At 47.8% G+C, this 25,703-nt stretch overlaps 1 protein-coding gene across 8 annotated transcripts in view; it reads right to left on the bottom strand.

Moving 5' to 3' along the window:
• Window positions 1–25,703, bottom strand: part of ZNF618 (zinc finger protein 618) — a 166,553-nt gene that overhangs the window by 14,337 nt on the left and 126,513 nt on the right. For 3 of the 8 annotated variants that reach the window (XM_082327474.1, XM_082327476.1, XM_082327477.1), the window contains 4 exons: window positions 21,354–21,542; window positions 17,753–17,836; window positions 16,570–16,626; window positions 1,255–1,332 (listed from right to left, as the gene is read on the bottom strand). In XM_082327474.1, the coding sequence (XP_082183600.1) occupies window positions 1,255–1,332; window positions 16,570–16,626; window positions 17,753–17,836; window positions 21,354–21,542 (408 nt within the window). Of the gene's footprint in view, window positions 1–1,254; window positions 1,333–16,569; window positions 16,627–17,752; window positions 17,837–21,353; window positions 21,602–25,703 lie in introns of all 8 variants that reach the window. The other 5 variants (XM_082327481.1, XM_082327475.1, XM_082327478.1 and 2 more) reach the window with 5 other exon arrangements.

The following is a 25,703-nucleotide window of genomic DNA, read 5'->3' as shown; positions in this document are numbered from 1 at the left end:
CAGCCACTATCCTGAGCGGAGCTCCACTGCTCCTCAGCGTAACGTGAAGTCCAGCTACTCCACATCAACCAGCTTATGCTCCAACAGAAAATAACATCCACAAAACTCATACCATCTTATAACAAATCACCCTAAATGTCTATTCATAGCAATACAAAGATGATAAATAAAGTAGCTGCTGAACAACACACAAAGCCTGCACTAAGATTCGCCAACGAGACCTGAACTGGAACCAAGGAACCGCATGGATGAAGAACTCAAGGGACACACATTAAAATTAGGACTAAAACTAAAACACAGAACAAGATAAGAACTTTGATTAGAATTACTGTTACAGAATGGAAAGTATGCTTTTCCTCAAGCCGCTTGTCCTTCCGTGCCACTCTACGCAGGGCTGACCTGTAAAGCGAGGGCGAATGCAAGCACTGAACGTGTATCTCAACAGAGCAGCTGTCTGTTGGAGAACACAGGTCTGTCAAAGGTGAATTAATCTGTAAACCTGTGTTAATTCACTTGAATTTTCATTCAAGAGGGAAAAAAATAAAATAATTCTGCCAATATGAAGCTCCCCCCCCCTTCTACATTTTTGAATATTCTGAATGCTGTCTTTGAAACAGCTTTGCTTTGACATTTTAAAATCATCTCTTATGTATTGAGATAGAAAACAAAAAAGGTGGCTTAGAAACAAAGTAGTAGAACTACTCCTCGGAATTTTGTTTTGTAGGTAGCTGAGAAGGAAATGAACACAACTGATGAAATGGAAAATTCTTCTTCCGAGAACACATTTCAGTCCTTTGCAGAACTCCAGGAGACACAAGGACGGAAAAGGACTTGTGTAGGCAAAGGCTCTGCTGCCCTGCAAGCATTTTTGCTTTGTTTGCTTCAATAAGAACTACTCTTTTTGCGGGAGGAGGGATTTAATCTGCTGTAGGAGTGACCCATTAGTGCTCACGCAATGAGCATTCCCTAAATACCTTTGGATAAAGGGAATGAGTAGTTTGATGTGCACTGTGCTAGCATGGTACGTTTCCTCTCTTCCTACGAAAAGGAGTAATATTTATGATACACCCTGAGCCTTGCGTTGTTGCAGCCACTGCTACGTGCCTTTGAGTATCTTTTCTGCTGCAGGTGAAATTACTGGGGCTTTGGAAACCGTGAGCACAGAAAGCTCTATTGACACACAACGGGGTCAACACCAGGCATCAGCGCAGAATTTAATTCTCCGCTTTAAGCGAGTCGAAGTGCCCAGCTTACCTGCATGGGACTGCATGTGCTCCAGGAGATTGTTATAAAACTGGAACTGGATTCCACAAGCTCCACAGGTGTAAGGCTCTGTTTGGGAGAAATCAGTTCAGAAGAATTATACAGAGTATGCAGGGAAGCAGCACATGTGCATACTTCAGTTTGTACAGTAGCGGGGCAGCACCTTAGGGCCCGGTCCTCGTCACCTCAGCCCACGTGTGCACGTCACAGCAGCTCCTTAGAGCTGAACCCACAGGGCTCGGGCTGTGATTCGGGACAGCGCTAGGGCACGTCTGCTTCCTGGGCTGGGGTCAGGCATTTATCCACGTGCTTCCCTTTACTGCCACGAGAAGGCCCGGGATGGCGGAGGGACAGCTCGTGCACTAGAGCGAAGCGCCCGCCTGTGTGCGCGGGGGACCTCAGTGAACCTGCACAAAGGTTTGAGAGGCTACACGCTGACCGGGGTTTAATAGCCCACGCCTGCTGCAGGCTGTTTTAAGCACATCCTTGTTCTTTTTAAGTCTGAAAGCAAAGCATGGTGAATTAATTTTACACCCAGTCTCTGCTGCCTTTCCTGAGTAAGACAAGGAGCATCGGGTTGTGAAAAGTCCTGTTGCTCGGAAGTTGGGGCATGGAGAAGTGCCACGGGGGAACTCAGCTTGGTTTTTTTGTGGCTGTCAACAAGTGCCGCGAGACTGGGGAACGGTGAGCGCCACTGGGCTTGGCGGCGGCAAGTCGCCGGGGTTAAGCAGAGGTGGAGGGGAAGAAGCACAGAAATCAGAGCTGTGCCAGCAGGCTGAGAGCAGAGCAGGAGAGCCGTGTTGCCAGAGTAATATGGATGAGCTGGAGTCAGGAAAGAGCTGGGTGCAGAGCTCCCTCATGAGCTGAAAGATACGTTTAGTTCTGTTCTAACAAGTATGTTGAAAGTGCATTTTTCCACTGAATTAACCTAATAGCAAATGTTTGCAATTGCTCGTTTAAACAGTATTAGTCGAGTGCATTTGTTGACAGATGTAATATCAAGCTACAGTGGCTGAAATATGTTAACATTGCAGTTTGCTTCTATACCTCCAGATATACCAGCACACTGCCACCATTTATGCTGTGGCATTTTGGTTCATAACAGCAGAATGGACAAATGCAAGCATTTGGTATATACACAACTTCGCATGTAAATGCCTGGCACACACACAGAGAAAGGTCTATTGCTACAATATACCAGAAATCTGTATCTACGTTCGAAGGGAAAAACATATTCTGCATCAACGAAGCTTAAGAAATCTATTGCACATAAGCAAAAGCACCAGCATCCAGGATGGAAGAACCAAAATACAGGAAAGCACAAGGCTGACTTGGCTATAATCTGTAAGATGTCTGTCTCAGGTAGCAAAACCCAGAATTCATCAGATGGCTACAGGAAGCTGCGAGGAAAAACATAAAAGAGACCATAAGCGGTTCATACAAGCTATACTTCTATGCCATAAGGTTAAACGCCCTGCTGTGCCTTTCCCACAGAACCTACAGCCCTCTGAAAAGATGGAGCCAGCTCCATCTGGAGGAGCTGTGCTCAATGCTTTATTTAACTTACTGTATTTTCTTGTGATGCTATTCCTGTATTTTGCTGTAGTGAGGAAGTTTGGAAATAGTGTACTTAAGTAACTGTGCTTGTGAAAAAAAGGGAAGACTTTGGCAGCTGAGTGGCACACTTAGGAGGACTGGGACAATTAGCATGGACTGGCTGTTTCTGTAGAAATCATCAGTAGTGAAATAGTCAGTTGTGGCAAAATGCCACAAGCGGTACAATGTAATCTAATTATTTAGACTCCTTTTGTAATTATCATAGAGAAGACCCCACATGGGTGCAAACCATCCCTCTTAGATATTCATATATTCACTTATTTCAATGTCCGATGACTTGTGTTACAGCTGCGCCTACTTGCCTCTGCTGCTTATGGAGCCTAGACTGCTCAGACGGAAATGTCTCAAACTAAGTGCGTTGACTCCCCCTTCAAGCACCAAAATTACCATTTGATTAACCTAATGAAAGAAGTCGCACTTCAAAGAGCCTGCTGAATGCTGCCGACAGGTTCCTGGCAGGGTCAGAAGAGCTCCGGTGCTGCAGCCAGGGCAGCTTATGAAGCTACCACTGTGCTTTGCCCCGTTGCTTTGCTGGAGCCCCCTCCCCTGCGACAGAGTCGGGAGAACAGAACATGCTGCACAACTCGGGTGCTTCAGAAAGTCTGCAATTTAGAGATGTCACACTGCGGTTCCCTGGGACACTTTCAGGTCTCCGTGTGCCATTTAAACATAAGCAGGCACATGGATTCCCTTCTGCCATCTCTGCCTGCAGTAACCTTGGCCAGAGAAAGTGGTGGCGGAGCAATCCATCCGTCATTGCTGCAGTCCAAGGGCTCTCCTCTGCTCCCAGACAAGCACACAAACTCCACGACTCCCCCAGAAGCAGGCTTCCAAGCAGCCACCAGAACAACTCTTCCCCTGAGCGCAGTTACGGGGCGCCTCACTGGGACGCAGATCACTCGCGTACATCCAGCGCTCTCCAAGCAGCACATTTCTCACGTGCATTTTTCTCTCGTGTTTCACTGCATCCTCACATTTCCTTCCCAGCTTATTTTGTCTCACTGAGCTGCTTTACCTTCCTCCTGTTACATTCTCAGCTATTTTATCACCATAAAGCTCTGTTGTCTTTCCTCCGGCTCTCCCCTTGCCTGACTCCCCTCCACTCCTGACCAGTCTTTTCTGGGTTCTCCCCGTCTCCATCCATCATGCAGTGACCATCAAGGTCTCCGCAGTTCTTCGTCACAAGCTCCTCCCTCTGCCACTACAACATACTGTGTACCCGGTGGCACTCAGTGGCTCTGAAAAGTCTCTCGTTTGTGATTCTTCTCAAAAAAAATCCTTTTGATTTTCATCCCATTTCCAAAAGCCTCCCCTTCTGTTCAGAAATGTCCACCTCGGGAAACAAAGACACTGTCTACTTTCAAAAACTACCTTCACATTCAGAAATGTCCACCTCGGGAAACAAAGACACTGTCTACTTTCAAAAACTACCTTCACATTCAGAAATGTCCACCTCGGGAAACAAAGACACTGTCTACTTTCAAAAACTACCTTCACATTCAGAAAATGCTAACATTTTCTAAACACTTTTGAGACAAAGAGTCATAGAAGCCTAGTTTACCACAAACGAAAATGAGTTAAAACTAGGGATAAAATTTAAATTCATCCCACAATTCAAAGTCTTTCCCAGGGAGGAGGGAAGGGATGCTGGGGAGGATGTGCAGAATCCCCGTGGGAATGAGTGAACTTGCTTTACTTCCCAGGGCTTTCTCAACCCTCATACTTCTGAGATTGCAGCTTCTAAGCCCCTTATGCTCCACAGCGCAGAGAGCTGGGAACAGTCAGGCCGGCTGGAAGGAGGGTGGGATGCATCAGTGCTAGAAGAGGGAGAGGGATCTGGAAGGTGGAGAGAAGAAAGAGGCAATCTGTATCTGAAACCAGGCAAAAGCCACCGCTGGAGAAGAACTGCTCATCTGGGCTGGTACGCACAGCGAGTAAATCCCCCCTCCCTTTGAGTTCTGCTTGCAACTTAAAGGTAGAATTAACTGGAAAAGTTGTTAAAACTGCTCTGAACACCCCTGGGAGCCACGCTTGGGCCCCCTTCTCCTTCCTGGGGGCACAGCCCCCTCCACACCACTGCAGGCCCTCTGCTTGTCCTTCCCCAGGGGCCATTTCTGCTCTCCTCCTCCTCGCTCAGCCTGAGGTTTGCAGCACCCAGAAGGGATCTGTTCTCCATCAGGCGGCCTGAACTCAGCAAGGGGCCCACAGGTCCTCCCACGACTGCTCTAATCAACGAACCTCTCCTTTCCCTCTCGGCTTTGCTGGTGGCAGTACAAAGAAAGCTGGGACCCATTTGTGCTGCCCACACCAAGCCCCCGAGAACACCTGTGCTCCCCAACAGCCCCCATTGTTTCGGGTGGCCAAGACGGGCTTATGTACGAGCAAAGCAGGAAGGGCGGCTGCGCAGTCGGCTCAGAAACGGCTCAGAGACTTCCAACCCGCAGCAGGCCTGCCCAGCCCGCCTCTCTCACGCTGCTGGAAACCTTCTCGCTCCCCTCCTCAAACCCTTCATTGCTTCTCAGGAACCAATTCCTCTTGCTGCTCCACATCTGAGCGGGTGGGAGTTGTGGCAGGAGCAACAGTACCTCCTTTCGATGAGAAAAAACCAGCCATTCACCCCACGTGCTCAGACAGGCTCTCCCTTGGGCCCATGGGCCTCTCAGCAATGCCAGGTGCTGTGAACTTTCTAGCTCTGCTCCCTTGGCATGGGCCGGGGAGGAGGGTGCTCTGCTTTCTCCAGGCTTCCTCTACTTGCATTCCCCTGGGCAGATGCTGAACACATGCTGGTGCCAGCTGGTCTCTTGCTGTGTGCTTGGCTTGCTCACGCTGTGGGCTGGGACTCCAGTTCATACCTGTAACCACAGCTCCCACGGCCCTGAGCCCTCCTGCGCTGGTGCAGGACGTGGGCTACATCATCCCAAGACCCCACCAATTCCCAGTGGGCACGCAGGGCTGCCGCATCCGCACAACCTTCCTTCACGCTTGTATCTCAAGGGAGTGGAGGATAAATTCACCAGGCTGCATGAGCAGCTTTCCCTTACCTCTCCTTGTTTCCACAGCTCACTCCTAGTAACGACTGCTTAACCTAACGCAGCTGGGTGATGGGAAGGCAGGGTGTGAAAACAGCCCCAAGCTCACCTTACACAGCCACAAAAGGTGGAAGGAGACAGGCAGAGAGCTCGAAGCTGCCTTCGGAGCACTCCCAGCCTGAAATCCTGAGCTTTGGTTGCTCTTGCTTTGTTGGCCAAGCTGTCACCTAGGCGCAAGATCCTGCAGTTTGCACGTAGCAGACTGTGGCCTGTCTACTACTGACTGCCACTACTCCATCCTACAAAAATTTCACATTAACAAATAAGCCATTAAAATCCTGCAACGCTCAACTCTAAACCTGTAGCCCAGCATTCTCACGCTTCGCTGAACGTCTCAGCGGATGAAATGCCAGGCCGCTATCATTCCTCTACCCACCTCCAAAAAGCAAGCTTTTCACATAGCCAAGGCAAGAGCCATGAAGCCAGGGCAGCAGTCAGAGATGCTGCGTTTTCTGCAGGCCTTGGGATACATCTCGAGCTCTCCTGTGGGTTCATATTCAGCCACAGCTACGATGCACTTGCCTGCAGCAGCAAGAAAAGCTGGAGAGCCGGTGCAGGCACAGGGAAATGGCTCTGCCTGAGCCCTGACACACGCTGCTGCGCTGGGAGCCTTGCAAAGCACGGCTCTGGGCATCTCCTACCCTCCACGTTCTGCCACATGGCTGCGCTGCACGCAAGAGCCTTGCCGCAGAAAGGATGGAAGCAGGCTCCAAGTCTTCACAAAGGGATACAACATCATGAATCGGACCCTCAGAGAGTTCAGGCTGCCACATTAGTCCCGCTGTCTCTCTGTCTCTGTGTTGTTGCTGTACGTTCAGAAGCCGCCTGCAATCCTGTAGCCTAAATTTGGCAGCAGAAAGGCTGTGCATGAAATGGCAAATGTGTGGGCCAGACCTGTCTGCACGGCACCAGAGAAGGCAGGGAGAGGGTACAACATTTAGCATATGACAGGCGACCGGCTGCACAGCGCCTACGCCAGTCCCCTGCTATCTGTCCACCCACCATCCCTGTCTACCTCCTCCTCCGATCCCTCCTTCCTCCCTGTCTGTCCCCTTCCACTCAGAGCTGGTGGCACAGACCCAGCAGGTTTTTCTCTCGAGCTGCGCTAGCTGTCGCCGTGCTACCGCTCCTTCCGCTGCCTGCCATGCGGAGGAGCAGACCCCAGCGGTCGGAGATGGCCGCCTCTGAAGCGGCAGTGCTACCCTCTCTCCAGCAACTTGAGGACTGCACTGTGCTGAGCCAGGATCCGGACTCTGTGTGGCTCTTCTGAGGCAAAATATTTGAAAATTTGGAAGGAAATCACTCTGAATGTGTCCCTGTCTGCCAGCAGAAAAGGGCTGCTCTACAGCCAGCCGATCTCAGTGGAGTCTGACTCTCATTCCCGAGTTTTCCCACATCGTCGAGGGGTTGAGTAGTGGAGAGCACAAACAAATCCGCTGCAAGCAAGCAGTGCCATTGGAACGGCAAACACCCTTCCCAGGGCACTTCCAGCAGCCTCCTGCAAGCTCCGTCTGAAACTGAGGCATTGCAGCATTCCCGAGCAATGGCATTTCATTCTCCTATCAAGCACCGAAGAGCTTTCCCCCCAAAAGAAGAGACGTTATTCTGTGGTGCACCGGGTGTTGGCTGCCGAGCACAAAGCACTCCTGCTCCCCAAAAGCATCCTTCCCCAGAAAAACCAGCCTGCTTTGCGAGCCAGGTCCCCCTCCGCTCTGAACAAGACGCTATCACGTCACCCTTACTGGTTGCCCCAGCGCTCTCTGAAAACACCTTTACAGAAACCTAAAGCACCAGCAGCTGCTGAAGCCTCTTCAGTCTCTTGAGCCACACAGAACTAACACTCACAGTTGGTTGCACAATTTAAAACATCTTTCCCCAGGGCTATTATTAGACACTTTTATTAGTGCTTTATATACCCAGTGAACAAGGCTCTGGAGTAAGGCAGCAGGCTGTATAAGCCAAGACAGAGAAAAAACAGCATTTGTGCTTAGGTTAAATAAATCACTCTAATTCCCATGTTAACTCTCATTGCCACATCTAAGCCAGAGAAAATAGCAGAGCCTGGTTTGAGGCCAGGAGCGAACATGAGTTGAGAGCTTTTAACAGAAAGTTTCAACAGAAAACACCCTGAGCTGCTTGTGCGCGAGCGAAACCCAGCAGCCAGCCGAGCGACGACGGCCGCGCGGGGAGCAGGCCCCCAGGCAGCTCTCCTCAACAGAAAGCACCCACATTTCAACACTTCTGTCCCTGTTTTGATGAAAAACAAATGCAGAAGAACTGGGAGGGAAACTTCTCAGCGTTTCTCGCCCAATGTTTCCATTGGCTTCAGTTTTAATCTTCCCATACCTTTGACACAAATCAGTGAAACAATACAATCGACTCAGCAGCAGTCTCCTAGAAAAACACCATCACCCCAAAATAAGTGGAAGTTTCTTGAAAACGGGACTTCTGCCACTTCCACCCATCTCAGACAATAAAAGAGGTGCTACATAAAGAAGTGCTACGAAGCACGCTTTAAAAAGGTGAGTCCTGAATGCATCATGGTTGTTAAATTTATTGGCATTAATTTGATTTCTCTTCCAACGTGAACTCTCATGTTCTGAATAAAGCTCTCACTTCTTTCTCAGATTCGTAAGGGGAGAAAGAACAAGCACCCTCCGCCACCGTGGCCGCGCTCAGGGTGCAGCACTCGGGGCTGTCCTACGCTAAGGGGCAGCAGTCCTGGGTTACGAGGCTGGCGCAGACAGCATCACCCCTAACACCCAGACGCAAGCCAAGCAGTAACCAAACACAAAGTAAGGCAAAGGAAGAAGATCTGCCTGTTGAAAGCACCGAGGACACGGGGCAGAACCTCGAGCAGAGACCACCTGCATCTGCCCATCCCAAACCTGCTCTCCTTGCCCTCCTGCCTGCTCGCCACCGTGTCCTGGGCTCCCATTTCTCATCTGTGCTCTCAGGCCAAAGGGAATTGCCTCTGCAAAGGTGTTTAGTGAGCCGAGCCACAAAGACAAGTTTTCCTGTGCATAAATGTAACTTAAACACGGATTCATTTTCAGTCTTCAAACCTTGGCCTCTCAGAACACGTATTATTGGCATATTTCACAAAACTTAACTCCTAGAAGTGAGCCTAAATGGTCTAGCAGCCACATACTGCACAGAAACACCCTGAAGGATTTCTGTTGCATTTAAATCGGAAACCAGAGCCACAGAAGTGAGGCATTTTGTTTTTGACACCTGGACTCATAATAAAAAAACATTTATTCATGAAAAATGCTAAGAGGGCATGCCAGCACGGCTGCAGGGTGGAAGTCCCCGCCTTTGCGCACCACAGACATCCATCACACTTACTTTGTAAAAGCGGGAAAGGATTTGAAATCAGGGGACTTGCGGTTTCTGCAAAAAAGAAAGAGATTTAAATATTGAGATTGGCAGAGACCTCGCTGCATGCTACACAGCTCTGCCTATCTGCTCACTGATCCTTATCCTTATTCCGCACTTCCAGATTTAACTGTGGCAGGATGGGGGTCTCTGCTTACCGCAAATTATGACATCTCCAGCTGTGAATGTTCTCTCTCAGTGTCTTGCTAAGTTTCTCACGGCTAGGAATCTGCATCTTTCCTTCCCATTTTGAAACGTCCAGAGATTTTAACACATACCGTATGCTACAGTAATGGAAACAGCCAAGTGGGGAGTGCCAGCAGAAGAAAAGCTAACGAGGCAAGAAACCCTTTACAAATGCTTTTCCTGGGGCCCCAGATGCAAATTCCCAGATTCCCTGTGCAGGTTCCTCAAACTGAAGCTGGGAAGGAAAACCAGGGTGTTTTAGCCCCACTGGATGGTATGCCAAAGGAGAGAGTTCCTAAGCAGTGCACGTTACGTCAGGCTGAGAATACGCATTTTCTGCCGAGCACACCTTGCAGACTGCCTCTCTTTAAGGTGCGTCTGAAAGGAACAGAAACCCTGGATGCTCAACGAGCCCTTGGTCAACCCGGGCCCGCCTGCACCCACCCCGCGGTGCACCCGAGCAGAAGCAGTGATTCTCAGCACCTCAGACCCTGTGCAGTTTCCTACGGTTTCCAGGTGAGGTCCTTTAATGTCAAACCCCTGCAGAGGGGAAGAAACCATTAGTGTTAAATATTCAGTCGTCAATTCAGGGCATTTACAGAACGGTCCCAGGTCCGAAGTTATGAATTGATGCATCGATGAATGAGGCTCTCAGGGCTGACACACTTGGACTGGTTGGCTTGGAAGGAAAACTTCATTAACCGCACAGGTCAAGCACAGCGAGCCTTCGTGCTAAATATTTCAACATGATGAAGACCTGAGCCGTTGAAGAGGGCTTCAGCTGCCAGGGCCAGCCAGTAAGGAATGAAGATGAAGGCATGGATGATGCTTGGCAAAGACATGAATAGACAGTGCTATGGAAAGGGCAGGCATGGAAGGCACCAGCTGGATACAGAACGCTGCTGATCGCTTAACACATTTCTATTACCCAATGTTGCACTGAGTGCTATTTGCAGCTGATGAGGTCTGTATCTGCAAGATCTTCACTGAAAAAGGTTCCTAATCTGGTCCTACCGAGCAGCTGAACAGGGCAGGCTCCTCTAGGTACCATTCTTTCGCCGTTTGTGCTCTCTGCCTCCACTTTGGGAAGCGTTGTACTTAATCAGTGAACACATGGACGCTCACTGGACCGGCCCATGGCTTCAGGCTTTAAAAGGCTCTTTCAGCACCCCAGAGGCAAGTAACCTTTTGAGGGCCAAAACCCGACATTTTGCCGTCCCCCCAGAAGTCATCTTGATCTGGAAGAGGCACAGAGCAGTGGCATACAACACTTGATACACCGCAACGGATTCTCAACATACTCTCTGGCTGCCTTCCAGTCAGCAGTGCTAATGCAGTCTCCTCGTTACGCTTGACTTCCTATACACGTTCAGGCCACGGGCTCAACATTGCTGCTACCGTCTTTTAAGTGAAGAAAGACTGTTGGGATTTTTCTGGTCTTTATATTATGGGCCATTTTGTTATCCATGCACTGTAACGTCCCTGCCTCAGCACAGTCACTTCCACTAAAGCCAGCTACTCAGAGAACAGTCACCGAAGTGTCACAGTTTGAATGATTAACGATAATTTGGCTTGCTTTAGGGATATCTTTCACTCCACAGATTCTCCAGGCAAAACTGAAGCAGTTCACCTTTTTCTGCCCGTGTATCAGTCTATCAGACCCTTTTTGCCATGTCCTGTCCAGCCCCAGCCCAGCACAGTATCTGTGCTTGAAGACTGCAATCCACAGCTCGGATCACCGCCTGTTCCCAATTTTGCTGACTGCTCACACTCTTGCCTCAATGTCTTTCATACGTCTTGTCTCAACGTCCCTCCTGGTGTCCCAGAGCTCCCGAGCAATTGGCAGGATTTCGCCCCCAGAGACTGGCTGCTGAGCGGCTATTTCAACCCAGATATCTTTCTGCCTGTCTACAAGTTGCCTGTTCAACATGACAAATCCGCAACAAATTAAATAAACGTGGCACCAGAATTAAACAGTTCATTCCTGGAAACCTCAATTTCACGCCAATGCCTAGTGGACACAGCGACTCATATTTATGCGACGGAGCAAAGCGACACTTTATTAATTGAAGCCTCTCCCCATGTTACTCCTCTTCTACTGGTGAGAACTGCACTCAGACGGCAATCCTTCATCGGGGCACAGCATTTTTAGGCTGCTTTGAAAAACATAGCTCTATGCACAGGCAGTTGTGTTGCCCCTTGGTCAGCATTACCGGTGCTCTGCACAGCTTAGTTATGACAACGTGGAAGCTCACATGATGACAGCTTCCCCCCTTTCCTCACTCCTCAAACTTGGCCATTAGCAGGCTTGGACCTCCCAGCTCAATGGAAAGGCAGCAGTAGCAGGCTTGGACCGCCTGCAAACCGACCAATAGATGAGAAAGGGATTTACCAAAAGATGAATCGCTTGAACGAGATTTGTATTTTGTGCTTTGGTCCAGCTGACATAACCTGCAAGACAGTTGGGTGCATCTCAGGAGGCAGAGGTGTAGGGGGCTGGCTGTGCTAATATCAGACTGTAATCAACAATTGAGCATTATTATGCCCCAAGCATTAAAGCTGTATTCACCCACCAAAAATCCTAGCCTAAAAGTCATGTCTTCCCAGAAGAAATCCAACCAGATTTGGATGTGCTATATAATCGCTGGACTACAGAGAAAGAGCAGAAGAGGATGCATGGCCAACAACTGCGAAGGAGGAAGGTCCCAGGGTTTGCAGCACACCGAGCTGACCCTCCCAGACGTGCACCATGACCACCTGCACTTTCACGGCAAACCAGCTTTTTTGGACTAGTTGGCAGTTTGAGGACTAGACATCCTTACACTGTAGCGAGATCATCCATCCACTCAAGTCTCATGAACACACAGTAATGCTGACAACAGTCTCTACATAACGATGCAATTTGCTTCATCCCAGAAGTCTGGCAGCAGCCCCCGCTGGGTGTCTTAGTCCGGCCTTCGGGTGCACTGCGGGACCTGGCATCCGCAGGGCAAGAGCAGGAGCTGAACTCCTGTTACTGCAACAGGAGTTGCACAGGGGACTCGAGCAGACATCACGTCTGCTCCCATCACCACCAAACAAAGCTTCAGAAGAGATTTATATCAAGAGTTTAACACTGATTTGCACTTTGCCTTTTTGCTGCTTTCCATAAAACTAAAGGCTAGTCCTGCTCAGTTGCTAGGCAAGAAAGACAGCTACCTATTTCTGCTTAAGAGACTACCCTGCTTAACACACGCTAAAAATACTGTTTCTTTGTGGCAAGTGGCGAATGAGACATTTCTAATTATCCTTCAGCTTGAAATAGTTCCACGCTACAACTGGATGCGAATTAGGATCCCTAATACATTGTAGGATGCTGCTTATGTACATTTTCACTAGCTAAATATAACTACATTAAGCGTGCTGCATACGTCGGAAAATAAAGCGCACTACTGAAAAATGTTTTGCACTTAGACCTGATTCACTAAAAAGAAATAGCGCATATGAGATCAGACTTGTTAGTCTGTCATTTCTGAAAATCCCACTAAGCGTGTGTTTAATATTTGGTCCTATGACCTTTAAATTTTGAGAACTGGCACTTCTCAGTCTTTTCTAAAAATTTTTACTTCTAAATCGAAAGGAGGAAATTAATTTTTTTTGGTCTCACTCTCACCTCAGCTTGGCACGAACTGATTCAAAAAAGAAGATATTTTTCTTGCCCCTCTACCCCGTCTGAAATAAACACTGCTGGAAAGAAAAGCTTCCCTGGGTAAATACGAATGAAAAGCACTGACATTTTAAAAACTGTAAATGCTAAAATTTGTTCCACTGGAACTTATGACAGTAAGTTACCTAATGCAGCAGATGGAATTGAGATGTATTTATACAGCTTAATTCAACCTTGAAAGTTAAAAACATTTCCCAATTCCCTACATAATTTTAAATGTTGTCTCTCTCACATTCATAACATCTAGCAAGTTTAGACATCAATAAATACTCTCAATTTCAATTAGTTTTTTCTTTCAATGGCTGTATTTTAAGGTATTAAACTAAAGATTTTTTTTTTTCCTTTATGCTTTGTTTTTTTTCTTCTTAAAGTCTCACAATTTCCTTCCCCCCTCTTGGCCTACAGGCAGTGTAGCCGCAGATTCTTCCTTTTACTAGGGAGTCATCCAAACCAGACGAAGGCTGGACAGCTGTGGCTCTACGCACCACATCACCGCGGGCCAAGTCGGCAGAGCCCCAGGCAAGCGCCGCTCTACCCGCTCCAGCTGCGCACGGTGGAAGAGGAAGGCGGCCACCTTCGCTATTGAACACAATACACTCAACAAAACACAATCTGCCCCTTTCCGGGGCTTTTTCCTTCCCGTGCTCAGGCTGACAAACACTAGCTTTTGCAAGAAGATTATTTCACAAGCTGGCCTTCAAATATTTTTTGGAATTTAGTACAGAAAAACCCTGCACATGTCAAGCCTCAGCAAAATGATGACCACACCAAGGAGTGTTTTCTTCAAAGCAGCTTTACAGCATCTGAGATGATTAACAGCTTATGCATCGCATCGAGCCAATTCCATCTTTCGGGATCGGGGCACGTCATTGTTTTCTGGACCTTGCTTGGTTCAGCAGTGAATAATCACAAGCTTCATGAGACTTAGGACCTCTGCGTTGGCTGCCTGCACTCCAGAAGCGGCACAAGGAAGCAATCTGCACATTTCAGCGGATACTATTTTTTAAACACTGTGAAACTTCCAGGTTTCATCAAAAAGCAAGTTAAAGGGGCTGTGGAGACTCTTTCCCGTTAATACAAAGGTCACTCTCCCAGTCATGAGATGGACAGCAGCTAAACAGCCCTTCTCCATCTATTCTGTGGCTCCATCATGCCCTGCTGGGAACTCAAAGACAGACACACAGTATTGTTTGCCGTGCAGAACAGGAACTGTTGCTGGTTTATGGGCAGTAAGATGCCAGGTTACTCAGATAAGCGTATCAGGTACCTGCATTCACTATGACAAGGACTGGGGCTGTGCATAGGGAGGAGACATCTGAAATCCAACATTTTCCCTTCTGGTTGTCTTATTCCCACTTAGGGCTCCCTACAGCATTGCATCCAAGTCTATTTTAGGTGGCTTTAGTTGCTGACCTTTCTGCTCTGCTTGTCCTCCCACTCACTCCAGACACGAAGCGGTCTGTGGCACTGCAAGTCAGGATGGTGACACAGGGAAAGAGCATAATGTGCCTGGCTGGGTAGCCTAAAAAAATACTGCTGCTCTGTTTGATATCGCTGTAACTGAGCCTGCGACACAAAGCTCACATCCACAAAGAGCAAGTGGTACAGGGAATCAAGCATTTAACAAGGCCAAGCCACACAGCTCCCAGGTTGCTCAGCTGGGACCTACATTTACCTCCCAAACCTGGGGACTATTCTTTACAGCAGCAGGAGTTTGGTGATAAGCAGCAGATGGGACTGGGGAGGACAGAAGTGTCCGTCCTTCTGTCATTCTCAACCACATTATCACCAGCTGCTTCCTTGCCTGTGTGAAATCTGCTGGCTGGAGCACAAGAGACGACGAGCCAACAATGCCAGTTACTCCCAAGAGTTCACATCACACATGGGAACGCTGAGCCACACAGCGTTGTCCCACCTACTGAAACACAGCCATGGAAAGAAGGAAAATGGGGAGGTAAGGACATGCCAGCTCTTCAAAGAGGCAGTTACTGAGAGCTCTGCTTGGACACCCAAGCACGCAGATGCCCGCAGAGCTTTCCGTGGCCTCTCTGATCACCAGTGCCTTTTGTAGTGGACATGGCGATGTTCACTCAGGCTGCTATCAATGAGAACATTCAGACAAACTCCTGAGAACAAGAAGAAATAAAAGAGAAGAAATGGCTTGGTGCGAGAGCTGGAAAAGAGCACTGAATGGGACACAGGAAGCAGCACAAAGATGGAGTCAGGGGGGAAAGCAGGCTGAGGAAGAAAAGAGGATGCGGCACGGATAAGGGGGAAAAGGGAAGAGGTTTATACATCCCCATGCACCAGGCTGGCTTTGAGGAGTGTGTCAGCTGTCTAATGCAGAAAAGAACTGCTTCCAACCAGAGCCCAACTCCCCTCAAGCCAGTCCTAAGCAGCTCACTCAAGTTCCTCAGGTTTCCCGGCTCAAACAAAAGTTTAGGTGAGCGCCTTGCAACTCCCCTGCCACCTGCCAGGCCCTAGACTAAGCCACTACAATCATACACGTGGTGCAGACAGAAACACTCCTTACAATGAAATAAGACGAGCAAATCATATGAAACTCACTACTCAATTTGTAGGAATTTCTGGCTTTGTTTTGATTTTTACTGTGAGCTTTTATTCATGTGCTTTGAATGTTGCTGTTCAGATAGAAACAGATTCAGGAGGATGAGTGGGATGTGAGCTGGTACAAGGAGATGGCAGGGAGAATCTGAGAGATGTGTCACAGCAACAATGGGTCAGTATTCAATAGCAGTTCAGACAGAACAAAAGTCTTGGACTATTCAATACAGCCACTCTTTTGTTGTGTGTGCTTCTTATCAGTGGTTCCTGGACCCCTCCCACACTAGAGGTTCATTTCCCCTCCTGCAGCTTTCTTGGCTTTAGGACAAGCTGTTTGATACGAAGGAAGATAATTCTGTCACTCCTCTGTAGGCTAGACAGGGCTTGACAGGAGTAAAAAAGGAACAATCTAAGGCCGCTGCTTTCAAAGGGCCCCAGAGGAGTCAGGAACCCAAATGGTATATTGGCATTTAAAGACATGCACTTAAAGGCTTTGAAACCCTTCAGACAAACCACTCGTACTACCCACACCAGACAAGACATGAGGAGCAGACCTGCTGAGAGGCAAGTGGCCGCTTTCAGAGGAGCCAGTCAGGCTAGTAACTCTTGGCAGTCAGTGAACTACACTCTTTCGCGTCATGTCTAACAGCCTGGTTGGGCTGACTGAAGATAGACTTGGCCAGCCCCTAAGGACTCCTGACTGCTGCCACCCAAGTGGAACAGGACTAAAGAGTACAAGTGCCTGAAACACGGAGACAAGCTCACCTGATGGGTTCTGCTTACACCTCTTTTCTTTAGGTTTTTCTGTCCCCGAATGAACAGCTGTAATTGTGGTGAATGCTTGGATTAGTACAGGATTGTTCTCCAAAACAAAATACGCAGTATTTTAATAACAAACAACTTTTTTCCCATTCACTATCACCCACTCTGCTACTGCTCATGGGTTTTCCAACACCACTTCATTCCTTTTCAACATGGTTCCAGAAAGCCCCTTCTTATTTGCTTCAGAGGCAGACACAAACCCCCACAACAGATGCTGTGTAATCTGCTCCAGGGAGAAATCCCTTCCCTTACCTGTCCATTCCAGGTTGCGGCGTTGTGAACACCACGTTTTGGTACTCTTGAATGGGGAATGGAGGGAGGCCAGCCTTTTCTGTTGGCATGTTATTTATCTCTGCATCAAGATGCCGAAATTACATTTCATCTGGTCTGGCTGTTATGCTCCAATTAGGGAGCGTAAAAGAATGGCAGTGTCCCACTTGAAGGCAGGGGGATACACTGGCAGGATAAAAATCTTGCAAAGAAAACTCTATAAATGGTGTACCTACACAAAATTGTCTAGGCCAGTGGTTACGTTTAGTTACTACCACTTGGACTTAAAACTCAAAGGAAACTCCAGAAGTGGGGTAAATTTGAATTCCTCCTGGCACACGTATTCTGGTCCCACACCTGCACATCCGATATGCTGTGACCTCCATGTAGCAAACTCACAAACAGCTGGACTCTGGTTACAGCGATGTGTAAATAAACTGACACATTTAGCATCACTGTAATATGCAAACTGCTGTTCTACTCATAGTGCTCAAACTTCTCTTGCTTGTTGAGAATGGCTTTGCTCCACAAGGACTTCACTGATGCACAGACAAAGAACGAGTACTGCTTTATCTCCGTTCATATTCCCCTTTCTCTACATCTTTGCTCCCCATTGAAAAAACTGTGCTGAAGTACGTGGACTTTGGGAGCAGGATCCCCACATCACCTTTTTTTACAGGCTCTGGAGTGCCAGGAACCTGGGGAGGATTGAGAAGAGGGCACTACCCCAGGAAGGCTAGCTGCCTGCAAGCTTAAAGAAGGTATCCCAAATATATAAACAATCACCGATCACAGCTGAATCCTGCTCTGGAGAGGGATGTGGTAAGCAACAGCAGGAGGGAGTGAACACACTTACCGCTGGAGTTCTGAGAATTGCTGTTTGTTTCTTCAAAGTTGTTTTGCGCTTTGCCTTCCACTCTCCTGCTGAAAGCGCTTTCTGCTGGGTGGAGAACAAAGCAGGGATGGTGACTGGTCAACACTGGACGCAGAACCACACAGACAGGAGGCAAGACAACGTCCTCCTGCGCCACATAATAGCATACCCTGAATACAGCAGAAAGGTCAAATACCTCATTTTGGAGGCAAATGGGCCAGATTCATTGAAGGGATAACAGGTGGATATTTTTCTTGAATGCCTTCTGGCTGAGGCGGCCTGGATTGGCTCTTAGGGAGCCCAAAAACACCAGTCCTGACTGAACCAGAAGGATTATGGCTTCCTCCCCTGCAAAAACACCCCAACCCTTATCTTCCTTAAGACAATAAGCAGCCCTTGAAGCCTCTGGCACAGGTGACCAGGCCTGTGGGTTGAACTCGGGTCCTCACCACAACATGTGGCATCTCACCCACAGAGGCACTATGCCAGCTCTCCCTGTGCTTCCCAGTACTCTGCATTCCCTTCCTAAACACCCTCCCGGAAAGGTTCAAGGGACTGATGGGCTGTCTCAGAGCCTCTCCATGATGTCTGGAAAAGCTACGGTAGATCCTCTGGTCCTCTGTGCCTTCCAACAGTGAACTCGCTACCCTACCCCTCCCCAAGGGCAAGCAGGCAGGCCCCGCTCCTCCGCACCCTGCTGCCAGCCGGTGCTCCTGGCAGCTCGCTTCCTTCCCACGCCCCAGCAACAGCGCAGGACAATTTCCCAGTAACCGCAATGGGAGGACTCCTCCAGCGTGCAGAGGTGGTTCCTGACCCTGGCAGTAGCTGCAGTGTCCTGAAACGTCACTGTACAGCACAGCTGAGGTGCCTCCCACCTTCTCAAGCTGGTGTCCCTTAGCACAAGTTCAACAGCACAAAGTGTGAGGTCTTGTCTCACTTCAACTAGGTTTGCAGTATCTGGGCAAATGTAGTGACTCAAAGGATAAATTAAAGAAACTGAAAGGTCAACTGGCCAAACTAATGTGTCTGGTCTATGCTGTATAGACTCTTATCGTATGTGGACTCCTTCATGGAGTCCACTGTCACCCAATGGGTTCATTTGAACATGGCTCAGCAAGGCTCTGCTGGGCTCAGCAGCAACGCAAATTGTACAGGGAGGGAGTTGGGGGAAAGAAGTCTTTCATTCAGGAGTGACAGGGACTGCTGAAAATTGGTATCAGATCACTATTTTATTACATATTTCTGCAGACCACTGGAGTGGTCAGAACTGCTGCTATGACTTTCATAAAGAGCCCCCAGGTCCCTGCAGCCTCCCAGCCTCCCTGTGCTGAAGCGTGGCTCAGACACATGGGCTTCACGTCTTATGTGTCTAGAAAAGACCTGAACTGCACAAAGCTCCCAGGCCATGAATTTTGGTCCAGCCAATCCTTAGTGGACCCTTCCAAGTCCTGAGCAGGCTTCTCAAATTCTCTATATCTACTACATTCCTGACTCTAAAATGCAGGAGAACAGGAAAACTTGGGAATCAAATCGGTTAAAACTGAATCACATAAAACAGGGCTGAAAAGGAACTGGAGACATTATCTAGTCCATCCCCCTTGACAGATAAATAATAGGAACGATAGGCCTTAAGCAACTAGAACATCAGATGGCACAGTGGGAAAAAGAGACCACGACAAAAAGGATTAGGCCAACCTACCCCCCAAGAGACCCAGGTTCAAATCCTGGCTTACGTCACAAGTGGAAGTGAGTTGGAGGTCCCCAAAAATGGTTGGAAAAAATTTGCATGGTAGTTTTGTCCTCATCCCCTATCCTTTTTTAATTTTTTTTCCCCCAAGTCTGGCAATAAGAAAAAACTGGTTTAATGCACCTCCTTGGACTTACTGTGTCCTTCCCACACAGGGGAGGGCAGCTGACACAAGTTGTCTCTCTCTCTCTTCCCCCTTGTACCTGAACCTTCTGCATGCAAAGCAAAATTATCTGTATAGAGAAAGTAAGTGCCACTCTACTAAATGCCTGCGCAAACACTGTCAGTGGAGTGGTACTCCACCGTCTCTGGTATTATCCAGGCCCACACGGAACGTCTTTAACCGCAATACTCGGAAGGCATCCCTTCTGGAGACTGTCTTCCTGTTATGGTCAATGCGTTTGTACCAGAAATTCAAGAAGCCGCTCAGATTGCATTTGTACAAGACACTGCCTTGAAAGACACCAGGGAAATGACGCCACCAGATAGACCAGGTAGGACCCCCAGACTAATATTAGTTTCTTGAAGATCAATCTACCAGGCTCAAGCATCATGCGATTCCTTCCTCCATACAGGAAGAGAACAGTTCAGTTTTTACCCAATGTACTGAAATACCTTTTGATTAGAGAAGTGTGTGGGGCGGGGGAAGTGCCTTTACAAAAAACATCTCCCAGTTACTGCTCAGATGAATCTGGCCTCTGACCCAGGAAGGCTCCCAGTTTTCCACTTTTGTAAGAGACATGAAACTGGAAGAAGTTGTTTCAAGTTTAAGTAAATTATGAAAAAGGTTTCTCAGCTTTAACTCCTAATTTGGTTGAACTGGATGGACCTCAAATTAGCAATAAAATCATATAAATGTTTAAGAGGTGCAATAGCAACATGGAATCTCAGGACTCACAGGCTGTAAAAAGACAGGTGACTCTCTGCAACATCTGGTAGCTGCGGATATGTGTGTCATCTAACAAAAAGCATCCTTGTTCAGCATCCTGTGGCCTCTCCCACCACAGCCACCTCTGCTACTCGGCATCTGTCCAAGCCAGACATTTCAGGGGTGTTTAAACACCAGCTGATTAACCAGCCCTTCTGTACTGAGATGGAATATGTATCTATCAATCCCACAGATTTAAGAGACTGCTTCCCTGCTGCCTGGACATGTGAATGCTGTGTCTCACATCCTATTTATTAATAGTTATTTTTCAGTGCTCTTTGCTTTCTTTTTTTTTATCCTTTTTTTTTTAAGGTTTGATCTTGTTTGGAAGGAGGAAACGGAACTACGGGAGGATCAACCTTAACTTGAGTCTTCTAACACCTCTGTAATGGTTCTGTACCACTGATTTTGCTGCTGGAGCCCAGCTTATCTCTCGGTGGTTCCTGTGAGGAGCGGAGCCCTGTGAAAACACCTGTACTCCATTTCGCTTCCTCAGGCACAGGCCTAGCCCTGAAAATATCGCCTTGAGGGAAGCAAAGACTAAATGCCAAACAAAGCTGAAAACCAAACAAAAATCCCCCTACCTGACAAGCCACTATGCCAATCCTTGTCAGGAAGCTCTCCTCAGTTTGTGACACCAGGATTTGAAACAGGGTCTTTTGTACCTCATGGTTAACACGATGCTTAAAAAAAACCAACTGGGAAGAGGTAATAAAGACCTACTGCTGATCTAAATTTTCATTTACAATGTGCCAAAGGATCTCATCCCCTCAACTGCTTCTGGGAGTAGCTTTTCTGGGACAGTCATGGATGGAGCAGACTGAGTCCAGGAAGGGTCAAAAGCCAACCCAGGGCAGGATTGGACACTAAGCAGTTAAGAAAGTTGATGGTAGAAAGGCAATTGGTACCTGTGATGGCCTTGCTTCCTGGGGATCCAGAATTTGGAGCGCGGAACATCTGGGATTGGGATGCCGGTGGGACACCGGAGGGGGTGCGGTGCAGGAGGGTAGAACATCGGTTTATTGAAGCCGGTGTTTTTTTGCTGGATTGGCTCGCCTGTGTCTTCACTGCCACGAAGAGTGGAGATCGAGAGAACTCTGGATATGAACACTCAGAACTAGTGCCTGGACAGTCAGTCAGCTCCCAGATCGTGTGCCTTCTGGGAGGGTTGCTTTCTAACAACCATGCTCACGAATCCCTTCCATGGGGACCTGCAGCGACTGTGGATCCACTGATCCCATGTAACAAAATTGTTTTCCCCACTCACCCGAGGGGACAGATTCTTGAAGCTTGTTAGTTCCCTTCCACACCTTTAACTGCCACGTGACCAACCCATTCCTCCTCCAGCAGGAATCACCCCATCCATCCAGGAGTACTACTTGATTGCCATGGCCTGGCTGGGTGCACCTGCATCTCTGTCCTCCATTTCTATATATGTAAGAGTTTGAATTTTGAGAGCAGGTTTCTAACGTGACACTCAGAGCTCTGAACCGGGAGAAGTTTACATCTTTGTTACTTGAGCCTTGCATAAATCCTAGAGATCTCCAGCTACATTTCTTGTCTCGCTAACCAAACACAAAGAAAAGGGGGCTGTTGGTAATGGAAGGGAATTAGGAGGCAGAGTTCTCATCCTGCAAGTCAGGAAAGGCCTTTTGGCCCCCATCTCCAGACAAGCACTGGTGACATGTGGAGGAATTCTGAGTATTACTAGGATATGCTCTTTGCATAAATCTACATTTTGGTCTCTGCAATGCACAGTGAGAATCACCAGGAATTTTCAATGCCAAAAGTCATATGAAAAACCTTCGGGAGGACAACCCTTTGTCTAGGCCGCAGGGATTACAAAAACAATTACAAACATGGAGAAACAACCTAACGACCCCCTTCATTCCCCAATGGCAATCTGGATACAGCTCCTGAAGCCAAGTACCACTCCAACCATCCGCCATGAAGAATCACTAAGAAACAAGGTTTGCATAACCCACAGCCCAAGCTCACCACCAGTAATTTCTATAAAGTGATATTTTAGGATGCCTGAAGTTGGATGGACAACACTAGCACCTGTTCATCCTAGACAGTATAATTCAGAAATACTTATCCACGTTCAGCAGTTCTCCATCATGGACTGCCATGGCAGCGCAACAGTCTGCCTCTGAAACAGGTGAGGAGAAAAGTCACCCAGACTGGGACTGGAAGCTCATTTCCAAAACCCCATGAGACATTATAGACCTCGAACGTGAACTGCTTTCATCTCCCCTGTCCGCAGCCAGCAGCACTGGAGAGCGAGGATGTGTACATTCAAAGCAGCTTGCAAAAAGATCCTCGAAGGAAACAGTGTTTTGTTTCACTTGATCTGTTACACAGATCCAAGATGACATTTCCTGTAAATGTTAGTGTACTTCTGCAGGAGATTCTGCACGCAGTTTTCTCATAGTTCAGGTCAAGATACTTCTCCTCTGCTTCGTCTCTGGCCAGCTGAATAGGCAAGAGGCTTGCTTTTGCTTCCTAGACTTCATTTAAATCTCCATGGATAATCCTCCTCCAATTGCTGCCAAACTGCCAGTAAAAATGTAGTCAGATAGGACAATTTCCTGCTTAAGCACCATCTAGTTTCCCATGAGGCCCATTCCCACCAAGTGCTGCTTTGTTCCCCATCTATACCAAGAGAAGCAGCAATCAGCCAGCTATTCAGTGTCAGAAACAAAGAGCATCCTCTGCAGTCCAGATACTGCTGAGATCTGAAGAAAAAAGTCTCAATGCTATGAAGACCTCCAAGATTACTTCTTTTTCCTCCCAACTTAAACAAATAGTATGTCTTCAAAGTCAGACCCCAGAGAGGAGGCTGCTCCATCTGACACTAGGCAGAGACAGAGTTTGAGCCAGCGAGGCAAGACAGACAAAAGAATATTAGTTCTAGCAGTCTGGAGGATGCTAATAATTCATTGAAAAATGTTTTAGTTTTTAGTTCATCAGATGACAAATTCCCTCTGAGACTAAGCAACACAGGTAGAGACGATCACGTAGCTCCCCTGTTCTGCTCTTGAAAACTCATCTTCACTGTGGAACTCACTGCCTCAGGCTGATAAAAAGGCCAAGTTCAAGATATTGCCAAAAATGAAAATACTGAGTTGCTGAATGGTTACAAAAACCTCCTGCCTCAAAATCTGCAGCTAGACAGCAAGGCTGGAGGCAGCATTGTGAACAGGTGATCCCCTAACTGCTGCAATGAAGTTTTTAAACTTTCTCAGAAAGCATCTGAGATATGCCCCAGTTGAAGCTGACATACTGGAGAGGTGAGGGCAGGAAAGAAGTAATGCAGAGGGTGAGTCTCACCGAATGATCTCCAATCACCTGGTAAACGGAGTGCACTGTGCTACAGCCGCACAGAACGGCACATGGCGTGCTACAGAGTACCGATGATACAGGTGACCCTTAAAAGATGGGGGACTCCGCCTTGGCAGCAGGAAAAAGAGCTTGTTCATTGCTGTGCTCGGTCATGATGGCTGTGGAGGAGCTCCCAGGGCAATGATGCAGCTAAAGAGACTGAGGTTCTCTTTGGGTATGCAATCAGGGCACTTTCAAAGGGGATGACGAAGGCAAGGTTAGCTCTCAGTTCCTTCACTAGACCCAGCGCTGGTGCATGCCCTTCATGAAGGTGGTTAACAGACTTGAGAATATTCAGATGAGAAGGCAAGAGGATAAATAAAGGACAAGAGCAGCACAGCTTACAATGGAAACATCAAGTCACTCCTTTGGCTTAACTGGGCGGTTGGTCGCTATGAAGTGACTTGACAACAGGCTATGCAAAGCTCTAGAAAGGACAGAAATTCGGTAGCTTAGTCCTCCTTCACCTAGCAGACGAAGTTATAAATAGGATCCAGTCTCTGAAAGCTACAGCTGGATATTTTTAGTCTTAATTTAGTGAGGGTAATAATTCATCAAAATAATTACCTTAAGAGGTTGCTGTATTTTCTGTCCCTCTTAACAGCAAGATTAGATGTCTCTCTAAAACATGCATGTGAGCAATTAAATCAAGGCAATCCTATAGCATGTGTTACTCCGGTCGGTCCAGAGACCACAGTGGTCCCTCCTGGCTTTCCTGTCTTTGGTAAGACCTTCAAGCCCTGTGAATGGCAAGCTGTGGCAGTAAGCAGAAAATCTGGCAGACATTTCAACATGTCTCCTCGAAGGATACATAAAGCCACACACTACCACAATGCACCACCACAATAGAACAGAGATCAGATTATCTCAGTGACCTTGCTTCTTCCAGGTAAAAATTCTGGCTAATAATTTGTGTATCACATTTTTTCAGAAAGATCTTGTCAGGATGGGTAAGGAACCATCCATGGTTCAGATGGAATTATACCATCACCTCTGGAGAAAAACCTATCTTTAATTAATATGATGGAAAGCGATTCCTTAACAATGGCCTGAAATTCAATATGCTGAATGGAAACCTCTGGTACTGGAAACAGGTCTCTCCACAGGAAAAAGCCTGCGCTCAAACCTATCGAATTCTTGATGTGCTGCTTTATACGTACAAACAAATATTGCCAGTGGAGCCTGTTGCTAAGGCACTGTGGGATCAGAGAGTGGGAAAAACAGCTGAACTCACAGATTTCACTCACGGAGATGAAGGAAGCAAAGACACACCATCCAACTGGAATCTGGATCTGTTTTTCTCTTGGTTAGGCAGGATCTGTATGGAAACTAGACCTGCTTCCAAAAAGGATCCCTTTCCCTAAGAGAAAAAGCCATGATGGCAGCTGCCTTTAAGAAACACTGTGCTTAAGCACTTTTGATGAACAAATTGTATCCAGTGTCCTTCACGTTAAGAAAAGTAACTGAGCAGGGAGGCTTGATGAACTTTTTGAACATCTCAGGTGCCAGGGTGGATGTAGGTCTGTCTGTCCCCTACGGAGCCAAGTACGATCACAGGGCTGGCAGGGCAGGGTCTTCGACAGCCAGGGCCCATCCCACAGACCCTGAAAAAGGTGAGCAAGGCAGGACCAGAGATGACAGCCAGGTTCAGCCAAGAGTCCAGATCATCATGAAGTTCATGGCGATGAGACAGCCCCGTGGTCAAGCTGGGAAGTCAATCCACAGGTCAGGGGCAGGATCAGCTCTGGTGAGGATAACCAGGGCCAGACACATACCAGCGATCCTCAGGGAGGTCCAGAGTGAGGAGACAGGGTTGACGTCAAGCTGGGAAGTCAGTCTACAGGTTGGGGTACAGACCAATGGGATCCATGGCC

This window comes from Platalea leucorodia (genome assembly GCF_965183815.1).
Source record: "Platalea leucorodia genome assembly, chromosome: 15".
NCBI lineage: Eukaryota > Metazoa > Chordata > Aves > Pelecaniformes > Threskiornithidae > Platalea > Platalea leucorodia.
Note: the sequence above shows the minus strand (reverse complement) of the source record. Positions and strands in the feature narration are given on the sequence as shown.